This window comes from Strix aluco, chromosome 11 (assembly GCF_031877795.1).
Source record: "Strix aluco isolate bStrAlu1 chromosome 11, bStrAlu1.hap1, whole genome shotgun sequence".
NCBI lineage: Eukaryota > Metazoa > Chordata > Aves > Strigiformes > Strigidae > Strix > Strix aluco.
Genome location: NC_133941.1, coordinates 14,636,283 through 14,649,204, shown reverse-complemented (window position 1 = coordinate 14,649,204; position 12,922 = coordinate 14,636,283). Strand labels below are relative to the sequence as shown.

Below are 12,922 nucleotides of genomic sequence, written 5' to 3'. Positions count from 1 at the left end.
GAAATCTAGGGAGTGATCTTCTTTCACCAAAAGAGAAGAAATAAAGCCCCTGGGGAAAAAAATAAACAAAGCAGCCACTAAATATTACCTACAAGCTGCAGTCTTAGCCCAGTAAGGTAGTTTTTGAAACAAGCACTCAGTAACCCTCACCTCTGCTTATATCTCGTTATGCAGTCCCAGAATAAGCAAAGGACGGGGCGGGAAGAACAACCAGAAATAAGGACAACGGTGAGTTCAACCCCGAGAGCAACTTGTTCCTCTGCCGGGCTGAGAAAACAGCCTTTCTGAATTTCGGATCAAGCCTGCCATCTTGTGGGATTCCGATTCAGCCCAGCATGCAAGCTGAACGCTCTTCTTTCTTAAGGCAAACATCAAGATTTTTTTGATCCCATCCAGGATGAGGAAATGCAATCCATACCAAGTTTTGTAAGACATGATGATTAAACATATGTTTAAACTTGTATTTGCCTCTGGGGCATGTTTTCTTCAGTTACAAAGCCCATTTCATGTGTGCATGAGAAGTCAGCAGTTGGAGACTGCGCTTACCTTAACCATTTGAGCACACTCCCATCTCTCACTGTTTCTGGGTGCGCTACAGAAGCTGAGATGACTCATCCTCTCCGTGTTCTGCGTCGCTCTCCTGGATCTTCATCCACTTCCTTTAAGGGACTGGCTCTCAGGCTGCAAGCCCCAGTGCAAATGATTCCTTCATAACAATTTTCAATTCTAGTACTCCTTTTATGGGCAGAGAAGTACAGTAAAACTAGGAAAGTTAAGTAAGATTGAAGTGATTCTTTAAAAATTTTGTAAATATTTATCTGCTTTATTAGGCTGTCATAATTGTTAGATTATGCTAACTTTCCTGAATAATCTCCAGCTTTCCAAGAAGAGTATTTCCTGTCTTTACAATAAAACCTTACTAGCAAACAACTAATTCAAGGCCTCTTGCAAATAAGATGAATTTTATCTGGCTATCTAAAGTGTTAATCTGCAATTTAAGGGACTTCCTTTTTGCAAACACTGTAACCTTGTATTCTCCAATCATGTATGTGCCTTTTGTAATCACAAACATCTGCAGTTAAACTGCACTTGACTAGAGCCATTTTAAATCAGGATGACTCATTTCTGCTGATTGAAGGAGGATACAGGAGAAACAGGGAAAGTTGTTAAACTTGTTTCTCTTCTCACTCTGATTCCAGACACATAATTCTTCCTTCATCAGTTAGCAGCTGGCAAAAGCTGCAACAGAATTATGATGATTTATGTCATGAAACCTTACTTCCCACACAAGTTCGGAGTCAGCTTGAGTACTTGTCTGAGGTACAGCATGCAGCAATTTAGCTACCCTATTCTGATCCTCATTAAGAAAGAAGGGTTGTGTGATTAAAACCACATGCATTAAGGTAAGTATCTATCATGTGATATCTACATACTATCTCATCATGAAAATGCAGATTTTCAGCTGCTCACCACTGCTTTCCTACCTTACTTTTACTCACGTTGCAGTCATGGCAATGCCAGTTCAAGCATCTTTTTAATCTCAGTTGACCCTGTTATTTCTATTTGGTTTTTAAATAGCTTCAAATACAGTTTGCACAATACCCCAGAATAACTACTTTTTCTATATGAAAGAGTTTCCAAATTTTAAAGCTCAGATAGAACAACAATCAACAGTTTAGGGAGCGATCCCATATCTAGCCAGTGGGCAGAACTTCACTGTAGAACCATTTTTCCATATTAAATAAAATCACATTAAAAGCTAGCTGTGTAATTGTAAGCCTAGTGGGTCCTAAGTAAGTGAATGATTAAAAATAGGTTTAGCACAGCAACAGCTGTTAAGAACCTAGAATTACAAAAGTGAGAAACCACTTCTCAGATGAGATCAGAGCTCAGCCACAGTAAACCCCACCATTATGGACTGAATGGACTCTATTGCAATAGAAACGCTACATAAATATGTAAAGGCATATAATATGTTTTCTGCAAAGCGTGAGAGCGCAGCTAACAAACACTTAGGGCAGCCTGAGGCTTTTCCTCCTCCATCTACCTTCCTTGCCCCACCTTCCACCCTGCACACTTGTTTGTTTTAAATGTGAACCAGCATTTCTTGACTTTTTGCAGCCCAGTATTTTTATTTTCCCCTTGCTTTCCTGTTTGTTTGTTTTTTTCCATCATCTGTGACACAAGAGAAAACGAGCCTCCTAAAGAAAATGAGCTGTTAGAAGCAGGCTAACAAAATTAATTAGTGCCTTCAGCACTCTAGTAATTTTTTCAGTGGAAAAGCTTTTAAGTTTCGCTCTTGTAATAATTTACTCACACGTTAATTTTACAGTTAATTAGTCCCACTAAAGTCAACAGAACTGCATGGTGTTCAGAATATTAGAACAGACTGGGTATCTTCACTATATCAATTTTAACTTTTTTTGGTGACATATTGTATACAATACTTATGAACTGACAACAGCGATTTGATTCTAAGAAAATGTCTTTAAACTAGGCCTATATCATTCTCAGACTGACTCTATAAATTCTTATAGCTTCATATTGCTCCACTGAAGTCAATACTCTCACTACGTGAGCCTACTTTCCTTCCTTTGATCAGGCAGATACACACTGCGTGTATATTTTTGAAGTCGGAAATCTTTTTCCAATCATTTAAAATAAAACATTCATCTATGAAGCTCTTAGAAACCCTAGAAAACTAGCGTACTCGATACTGCATCTGGTTATGAAACAGCACAAATAATAAAGATCAAAAAGAACTTTTTATTCATAAAGCTAATGTTTTTAAATAATGATTAATTCTCTAAAGAAGTATGAAATTTGGTCAATTTGAGATAACATTTCCTTATAGCTTTTATAACTCTATCTTAATGCTTTAGGATAAAAACCACTAGTTTTTGCAAAGAAGTCCTAGTAAAGTGGTCAAACCCTGTGACTCACAACTTCCTTGGTCACTGTGTCCTACTCCATACCTACTGCAGTTTTTCACCTGCTTAGCTGTACCAAGCAACCATTTGTAGGGTTGAGGTACATATAAAATTACTGAAATAAAAATTAATCTCCTTTTGGGAAAGCTATTTTTAACCAAAAATTATTTTCATCTAGTTCACAGAATGGATCAGTACAGTATTGGCACAACAGAGGTGGTGGGAAGTAGTAGTGAAAATAGGAACACACAACTGAGAGGCTAGTGTTTTAAATCAGCTTCACTGCAAAAGCTAGATTATCGTGGAGCCTCGCTCCCAAATGTTTTTCTGATTTAAAAAAAAAAAACCACTCTGGTATGTTTCAATTAATTATTTCCTGTGTCTATCTACAGTGTTCTATTTCACTTTTCTAAGGTCATGATATTGGAAAAAAAAAAAAAGACAACAGTAAAAGTAACAACTTCACTCCTAGTTATATTCCAGAGTATACCAGATCCCTTGCCTAGGGAAAGGAATAGCCGAGCACCAAATAATGTGTGAGCCTTCAGTGAAGACATTAAACCATGAACTCCGTGAAGAGTCTAAAACCAAGCAGAGTTCTACTGTCTTCAGTCACTTATGATATTAAGAATTTTTTTTTTTTTCCCCTGACAAAAAGTTGCGTTTATTTTAACTTACACGAGCTTTTCTGGGTAACTATCCCTAAGTTAGTAAATCATTACTAATTACTTGGATCAAAAATTCAAATTAAAAAACCACAAGGAACTGGGATCTGTTAAAATAATTTTAATAAAGTTTGGATTGTCAAGGTGGAGAATCAAATTTTTGGTTAAAATTACTAATTTGCTTCTTATTGATGGGTGTTTTTCTCACATCTTCTGACAGGCCTTAGTGACCGAAAAAAGTTTCAAAATCTCATTCTAATGATCAAATGCAGCAAGTTCCATGTTTTCATCTATAGAAGTTGTATTCTAGATAACCACACCACTTAAAAAACTACTGGAAGAAAAAAGAGAAAAGTAAACTCTTGGTGTAGTCTTGGGTGACCTACTCAAAATCAGAGACAGAAAACCATCGTTGGTTTTTTTTTTCTTTTTAAATAGGGAACTCAAGAGAAGTTAACAATAACTTGGACCATTTAAAAAGGAAGTGGAAAACACCCAAAGTACATCTGTTTCAGGAACACAAAATGGTACACAACTTTTTACTCCTTAATATTTGTTTCTGGAAAAGATTTATGGTTTTCTTACCAGAGGTAATAGCACATACTTGACTAAGGGAATGAATATTTGATTATATAGATAATATACACTTGGGAACAAACCATAAACTTGCTGCTGCATTCAACATTCCTCCATTTAGAGCTGGTCTAGTTTTAAGAATTGCAGAAGTCAGATGTGCAAGAGCAATTAGGTAGTCCATATATCCCCAAATCTCTGGGTTTCCATATTGTAATTCTTTCTTTCCTTCCTCAGAATCTCAACCACATTAAAATTTACAGGATAAGCTTCTAAAATCCCGAGGACAGCCCCATGAAAAATGGTCATTTTTATCTCTCTGTCCCTTTTCTAGAATATCTCTTTAAATAGGGGCAGTGCAATCTGTTGTAATGGTATCTAGCCCTCATATAGACAATGCTGACCTGGAAGGCCTGTTATGTCGATTATGAGCAAGAAAAGTAGGCTCTTCCAACTTTGTGAGAAAACATTGAGGCATCTTCCTGCAGAGATGGTGTTTTAGGCATGAGGACACAACCTCACGTAGGGCAGAGGGCTGACCAAATCTCATCAGAAGGGCTGCACAGCCACTGCTGCATGACAAGCAGCAGTGCCATGTATCACACCAGCCACACTTAGGAGTAAGATCTTAACAATCTCTCTGCACCCTAGATACGTGCACGCTAAGATATGGTAGTAGGCTTTTCTCTTTCAATGTATGCAATTATGGAGCTGGTTTTGCAGTTAGTTTTTGTAATACCTAAGTTCAGTATCTAAGTTTGTCTTCCTTCTCGCTATACAGACTGGAGTTTCAATAGCTTCCCTTCCCCCAGAAGTCACCAAGAATAATAGTTACAAATTGTCAATCTCTCTATAGTAAATTTATCAGAAAGCAAGTTATTCTTCTGTTAAAGTTTAGTGCAGAAACATAACCAATTCCAGCCCCCAATGAAACACATAACTTATAAAATGACAGAGATTCCAAATTAAAGTTTTCACATAGGATACTTAACATTGTTATTTGCACGCCACTGCTCTCTCAGCCAAGATTAGCACCAGTACCCACATGCCTTTACAGATTACAAAAATACTTCCCTCCCAGATTGGAAAGGAAAGCTGAAACAAAAACAACCTAGCTGTTATAGCGGAAGACAAAGAACAAACAAAAATGATTTAAAGACATTTCTGTCCCCAAACTCAGTTTAAGTCAAGTCATAAATACAGACAGTCAGAATGCACTGGAGTTCACACTTAATAATGCTTATTCGGTTAGTTTTAAAATGTATAGATTTATTTCTTCAGAGCCTCATGACAGAGACAGTTTTCAAAGAGATTTGCTACAAAAATGATGGTGATTGTCACAGAAATAGGAGAGCGTTGCGTACTCAGTAAGCAACGTGACAGAGTATTTGGAGACAGAAATGAAAAGCCAAGGCACCACAAACTCAGTCATGGAAAAGATCCAGAACCCCAAATTTCAATTATTAGTTTTAAAAAGTTGAAATACTTCCTGACTTAATCCTATGTAAAAAGATAAAGAAGCAACTAGCAAGATTTCATCCAGCCTAGAGGAAGCATGTTATAAATCTACACACACTAATAAAAACTGGAAAATTTCCAATTCCCCTGCACATTTGTTTTGAAAAACAACGTGCCAGCAAGCTACTTTCATAGTAAGCATAGATGAATTGACACGGTTCCCACTTGCTCCCTTATCTTTAGTTCCTTTCTTGCAGTTATCAACATTAAGAAACTGACAATCTGCCAAATCAGTAGCTTCTAGAATTTCAAGGCTCTCAAACCTTCATTTGTTCAAGCACTGTTCCATACTAGCTCAGACAGCGAACGGTCAGCACATCAGGTAGTAACAGCTAAATTTATCAGTATTCCTGTTTATCAAGCACAGCTTAATTTGGTTCACACATAAACCCTGCTGTGGTGCCCTCTTTATCAGACATTTACGGCAGTACGTTAGTACTACTACTAGCATCTTTTTGCTGCTGTAATCTTGATTATATCTGTTGGGAGGGAAAAAGCAACAGAAGCAAGTGAAGCACTGCAAGTCTGAGAATTCAATTAACTTTATCTTGTAGAGGTACCAAACTATACAGATACAAACACTGATGAAATGGAATGGCAGAATTTGTAAATGGCTATACAGTGTCACTGGGAACAGAGCAGATAGTTCTGAAATTCAAACTTCCAATAGTAACTAAATTTCTTGTAATTTTGGTTGTTTTCTTTCAGAAGCTCTTTCCTATCTTACCAGATTATATTCTTTTCTGGCTCTAGAGAAGGAAAGCAGATAAGGTTTCAGATGTCCTCTTTGTAGTCAGTAAAGTAGTTAAACCATAGAATTCCCAAAACCCATTAGCATTTTTGGGAGACTGAAATTAAAGAGTTCTTCCCTCTTGAACTCCTGCCCATGAACTTCAAAATTCTACCTAATTAGTACTATACCATTAATACACTTTGTTTTCCACAAAGTTACACTATTATCTGCTATAAAAGGGGAGAAAGCAATTTAGTGAACTATTATTTCCATTTTGCAATTTATCCTCTAATCTATCTCCAATATAAAAATATATCATGCCAAAAGTATTTATGAGTGCTTTATTTAAAACAAGATGCCATGCAGTAGGTAATTTATGAGAATAAAATACTCACTAGCTGTCATTAAAACATCACATATGATTTATAAACAAAGTATAAATAATATAGAAGTTCCCAACTTTAAGGAACGGGACAAGACAGAACAATTTGCACATTACCTGAACAAATGCACCCCGCTTTTACTGAACAACATACACAACATTCATACAATGAATGCAAGTTTAGTTACAGCACTTGAGAAAACTTCACAATATACTAAGGTTATGTGGATAATTCCACCACAGGTTTGTTTCACAATATTAATGTCCTTGATATTAAGTGTATCTACCCATTTTTTGCATTTTAATAAAAATTTATTCAAAGAAAAAAATTAAGAACTTCGTCTTCTGGCTATGAGGAAAAATCATCACCAATCAATTACTCTTCCCTCTGTTTCTAGGGGGCCTGAATATAAGGCCTTACACAACATCAAAGCCTTTTACATACATTATAAGTGAAGTTTAAATGCTAGATAAGGTCTTGCTCAGAGCTTTTGCTCTGTGGAGACTTTTGACTTGATTGAATAATTTTCAGTTACTGCATAGTTTTAATAGCGTACATTCCTAATCTTGCTGTGATTAACACCAGTCCTTACCAATAGCTGCGTTTTCATGAAAATAACCAAGAACCCATCAGAAAGTAAATATGTTTCAAGAATCAGACAATGAATAAACAAAAAATCCATGAACCAGTAATGCAGTGCAACATTGTACTTTATTAGGCTGAGAAAAATAATGTTTATTCAGCTCTAGTACTCACAAAACCCCACAATACCAAGCAAAAAAAAAAAATTTGGAAAACTTCAAATATATTCCACATAGATCTAAATAAAATTTTCACCTTTGTATTTATTGCATCCACCAAGTAATAGCTGAGTCACAGAGTAAAGAAGTCAAGTCAGCTACATCTTGCATTCATTATACCAGACACACATCAGACTGCTATTCTGCTTCTCAAATCAAAAACCCAAATAAAATTCCACAGATTGCAAACATGATGCTCTTGTTAACAAACAAGATTATGGTTTACAAAATAAGAAGCTAGCAAACGTAAAGTGATATTTTTGGTTGATATACAGGTTGAAACACATTTAAGATATAAAGCACACCTAAAGTTGGGTTAAATATTTTTAGCTCCTTGTAATTCAGCACAGGCCCCACAATTTACTCTAAGAGATAACCTGGCTCTCTATACCACTTCTGTAACCTAACACATGGTAAAAGGGTATCACAAAGCCCATGACAGCATATATTATTCTCTGCCCACAGAAGAGTTAAATCTCAATATATCCTTAACCACTGAAGTGTTCACCATTTTATCTTTCAATAATAAACACTTCAGTGTCAAGACAAGTCAGTCCAAGCTTCTCCTGCCCCTGATTAGCACTCTCACGAGCTGTCACATACTTAGTCATAGCCAAAGTCTACAAGGTCAGATTCTAACTTAAAATTTTCTTTCACGTTTATCTTATGGATTGAAAGTATTTATCAAGCATATATCCACATGTACAGTGGTGACTATAGAACCAGTCAGTGTAAATAATCCAGTGGTTATAGAAATCTTTCTTCCCAAGTGCCATGTAAACTGCATTAAACAATTCCTACAAAGTGGAAACAATTCTCTACATCTCAGTATACTGAATAACTTGGCCTACCACCAACAGAGATAAAGGGAGAGACTTTGAGAGTATGTCTGTTCTTGCAGATGAGCATTTGGAATTGTGGATATTTATTTAACCTCAAATCCAAAGGTAATTTTATAATGTCTGATAAAAGAAATCTCTTGTCTCCTAATTAGACTTCCTCAGCATCCTAGAATATTAAATAAAAACATTAACTTAATTCCTGAAGAAGAGCACAATCTGTGCTCTAACCTCTGACTGATTTAATGAAGAATTGCAGGAAGGCAATGATTTAAAAATATTATCAAGCATGACTGAATGTATGTAGAAGAAATTGTAGATTAGTGTATACAAACAATATATACAAGAATTGGGGGGGGAGGAAGGGTGGGGAGGAGCAGGACAGATGCAACCAAAGGCAAATCAAAGACTAGTAGACAAGTAAATTCTGCTATTTTCCACCACTTTCCTTAAGGTCAATTACACATTTCTAACAAATCGTATCATTCAATCGTGATACTCTAATACCTGATAACATAAATTGTACTCTCCCTCTATTGTAGTCAACATTACCAAGAAATGCCATGAAATATTACAAAGAAATGCCGTGAAGAAAAATGAAGTGATATTTATAGTATCATAGAATCATTTAGGTTGGAAACAACCTTCAAGATCATTGAGTCCAACTGTTAACCTAGCACTGCCAAGTCCACCACTAAACCATGTCCCTAAGTGTCACATCTAAACGTCCTTTAAATACCTCCAGGGATGGTGACTCAACCACTTCCCTGGGCAGCCTGTTCCAATCCTTGACAACCCTTTTGGTGAAGAAATTTTTCCTAATATCCAATCTAAATCTCCCCTGGTACAACTTGAGGATGTTTCCTCTTGTCCTATCGCTTGTTCCTTGTGAGAAGAGACTGACCCCCACTTCACTACAGCCTCCTTTCAGGCAGTTGTACAGAGCGATGAGGTCTCCCCTCAGCCTCTCTTCTCCAGGCTAAACAATCCCAGTTCCCTCAGCCACTCCCCATAAGACCTGTGCTCCAGACCCTGCACCAGCTTCGTTGCCCTTCTCTGGACACGCTCGAGTCATTCAATGTCCTTTTTGTAGTGAGGGGCCCAAAACTGAACCCAGTAATCGAGGTGCAGCCTCACCAGTGCCGAGTACAGGGGTAAGATCCCTTCCCTGTCCCTGCTGGCCACACTATTTCTGACACAAGCCAGGATACCATTGGCCTTCTTGGCCACCTGGGCACACTGCTGGCTCATATTCAGCCAGCTGCCAACCAACACCCCCAGGCCCTTTTCCACCAGGCAGCTTCCCAGCCACTCTGCCCCAAGCCTGTAGTGTTGCAGGGGACATTGTTGTGACCCAAGTGCAGGACTCAGCACTGAGCTTTGATGAACCTCATACAATTGGCCTCGGCCCATTGATGCAGCTTGTCCAGATCCCTCTGCAGAGTCTTCCTACCTTCAAGCAGATCAATGCTCCCACCCAACTTGGTGTTGTCTGCAAACTTACTGAGGGTACCACTTCAATACCACAAGCAGGATAACAAACAATAAAATATATCAAAGGAACAGCATGTGTCAATTCCCCACCCCTCATTAGATTTTGGAGTCAGGAGGGAAGTCCACAATTCTTTCTCATCCCACCCCTTCATCTGAAGATTTTGTTTCTAACTTTGAGGATGTTCCAGGAATAGTAGTAGAATAGTGAGAGACATTTAAAAAGAAACTACAAGGTACTATGATGTTGTTAATTTAATTCTACATACAAACAAAAGCAAAAAAAAGATTCTACATGATCTATTGACAAGGATCCAGCAGGGAATCTAACATTCATACTATTTCTTTAATTCTTTAGCTTTTCAAGAGTATTTCTCAGACTACAAAACTAATGTAAGTTAGCTTTTTGTCCATACGGGTGCCATGCTTTCTGTCATGAGTTTATTTGGTTGTTTTCTACATGGTAAATAAACAACGTAACAAAACCATAGCTAAAAATCTAGTGAACAACAGCAAGTAAAAATCAGCAGGCTCTCAATAAAAGGCTCTCATTAACACAGCTGAAATAGCTTCAATACCTTCTCAACACCATGTTCCCTTCATGCAAACACCAAACAGGGTGCTAAAAATTGTATGGTCAGTGGCAGTTTTCACAAAAAAAGACTGTCCTAAAGCATAAGCATTTGTTCACATCTACCACTGAACAGAGTAATATTTTTTCCTCTTATACATTTTTTTTTTTTAAATAAAAAAGTAGAAACTATTGACTTTGTAATGTCTCCCAGGGCACGAATCTCAGAAGACAAGAAACCTGCACAGTACTGAACAGTACTAGTAATAGCATCACACAAGTGTAGCAACAGCACTGGGAGATTAAGACATTTGCCACATGTGAAAGATTCCATGAGAACAACTGGTGCACTGTTAAAGTGAACAGGAGTTTTTCCATTGCCCATCCCCCATGACACCCTGTCCCCCATGGTCATCTGATAAAAATTCAAAAATAAAAAATTATTTCACTTTTTCCTTCTCTGTTGTTAAATAATGCAAAATTAATGCAGTTATAACAAATAATTCTTTTGCTTAATTTTAAAACTACATCTCCCAATATTGCTGTCTGCTAACCTCTTAGAAAATTAGAAGTAAAGCTTACCAAACTTTTTCTTCTTCCATTCCTCCTCTGGCACATTGGTTTATTACAGCAGGGCTACTCATGGTAAGTGCTGAGCTTTCAGAATTCATTTTTTTTCTACAAAGGAACAACAACATTAAAAACATGAAAAAAGCAATGTAAGTGAAGAATGTGTTTACTGATTCACTAGAAAACCAAAACTTTAAGACAAGAACTTTTAAGACCAAATACAGTATGTTTTACTCACTTAAGTAAATGTCCTAAATCAATGGGATTAATTGGATGAATACATTGAGAAGGATTTGGCAGTTCTGTGGACTTGCTAGTCATGCCAAACTCAACACTGATTGTCTTTTGTTTACTTTTCTGAATACATGCCAAAAGAGTTGATGTCAGCAAGCCTGTATCCAGGGCTATGCATAGTGTCAGTTATGTTAATTCAGAGCAGAAATCACAGCTAGTGTTGCCATGGAATGATCCACACACCGTTGGGGAGAATATTTCCATTTCTAAAATGTAAAGATTTGAGGAAGCTTTTTAGCATATTTTAATAACTTAAGATCCATATTTTAATGACCTAAGATCACATTTTGCTGATTTGCAGAAAATAACCATTCATGGTTGAAGTCACAGTCAAAACCAGTGGAGACATATTCAAGTGCTGGCAAGAGCAATTCCCAAGTTACAATGCTTCCAAAAGGTCTATATGGCCAAAGGTGCTTCAAGTAAACGACTTACATGGTAAGAACAAATGAAGTCTAAAATAAGGCAAGTTAATTTCACCAGGGAACACTTATTTTTTGGTAAGAGGATCCACAATGTTAAAATGGAACTTCTTACACCTATAGCTTTTTTCCTTTCTTTCTTTTAAAAGAGAGAAAAAATATTTTTAGCCAAAGTCATCTTATTTGACTGGATTTCACTCATGGTTTCTATTATGATCAGCACAAAGACCTAACTGATTAACAGAAAACAGGTTCAACTGAGTATTAATTAATATCTACTAGAACATAACCAGAAAATAGGCTGCACTTGCCAAGATAATAATCCCTTGCTTTTTGCAAGAAAGTATAAAGAACCATTAAAAAGCTGGTTTAACCTGTGTGAGACCTGCGTCAAAATTTGACTTGACAGTTATTGACAGCATGAAAAGTTGAGCACAATGCATGTGTCCCATCAGTGGCAGTGAGATTAGGCCAATCTTCACAAAACAAGTACTTTGAAGAGAATGCTGATCTTTGTTTCAAAATTCTGTCCATGCAGGAGTAGATAAAACTGCCCTAGCAAGCATGTTTATTGGACAGAAATCCCAAAATCAGCAACCAAAATTTGGTCCTTACTGGAATTAATGTCTTCTTTTTGCCTGCCCTTTGCCATGAACAGAGAGAGCATGCAGCACTGCCACTCCAGAGAAAACAGAATGGACTTACAAGAACAGGTCCTTAATTTTGCCTTTTTTCTACATCCCTCGTAATAGAAAGGGATAAAAATTCTGCAGCCTGTTTCTGAGCAAATTTATTTCTTGAAATCTTGTTTTAAAGATCCAGAAAACTATTCTGGAAGGGAGAACAACACAAGCCTCACCTCTCTAAGGGCAGGAACAGAGACTGTTAACCATCTGACCTCTTTTTGGATCAGTGCCTGACCTCAAATCTACTCCTGATTCTGAAGTTGGATCACTTTGGGGAAAGAAAAAAAAAGAAGGTAAAAAAACCCCAACCAATCAAACAACAACCAAAAAAAAATTCCCCAAAACCACACCCACCCAAAAAACTTGTAATTGTAGAAGTGGCTCAGCAGCAGCAAGTGTTGAAAGTTAAATTTTTACTTGCCTCTCTAGTCTATAATAGTGCAGGAA

The 12,922-nt window shown here is 37.1% G+C and overlaps 1 protein-coding gene across 3 annotated transcripts in view; it reads right to left on the bottom strand.

Annotated features, from left to right (window-relative positions):
* Positions 1–12,922, bottom strand: part of ARHGEF3 (Rho guanine nucleotide exchange factor 3) — a 141,200-nt gene that overhangs the window by 110,766 nt on the left and 17,512 nt on the right. For 2 of the 3 annotated variants that reach the window (XM_074836211.1, XM_074836210.1), the window contains exon 2: positions 11,086–11,181. The exons of the other annotated variant lie outside the window; for it this stretch is intronic. In XM_074836211.1, the coding sequence (XP_074692312.1) occupies positions 11,086–11,174 (89 nt within the window). In that variant the 5' untranslated portion in view covers positions 11,175–11,181. The remainder of the gene's footprint in view (positions 1–11,085; positions 11,182–12,922) is intronic. 3 annotated transcript variants of the gene reach the window in all.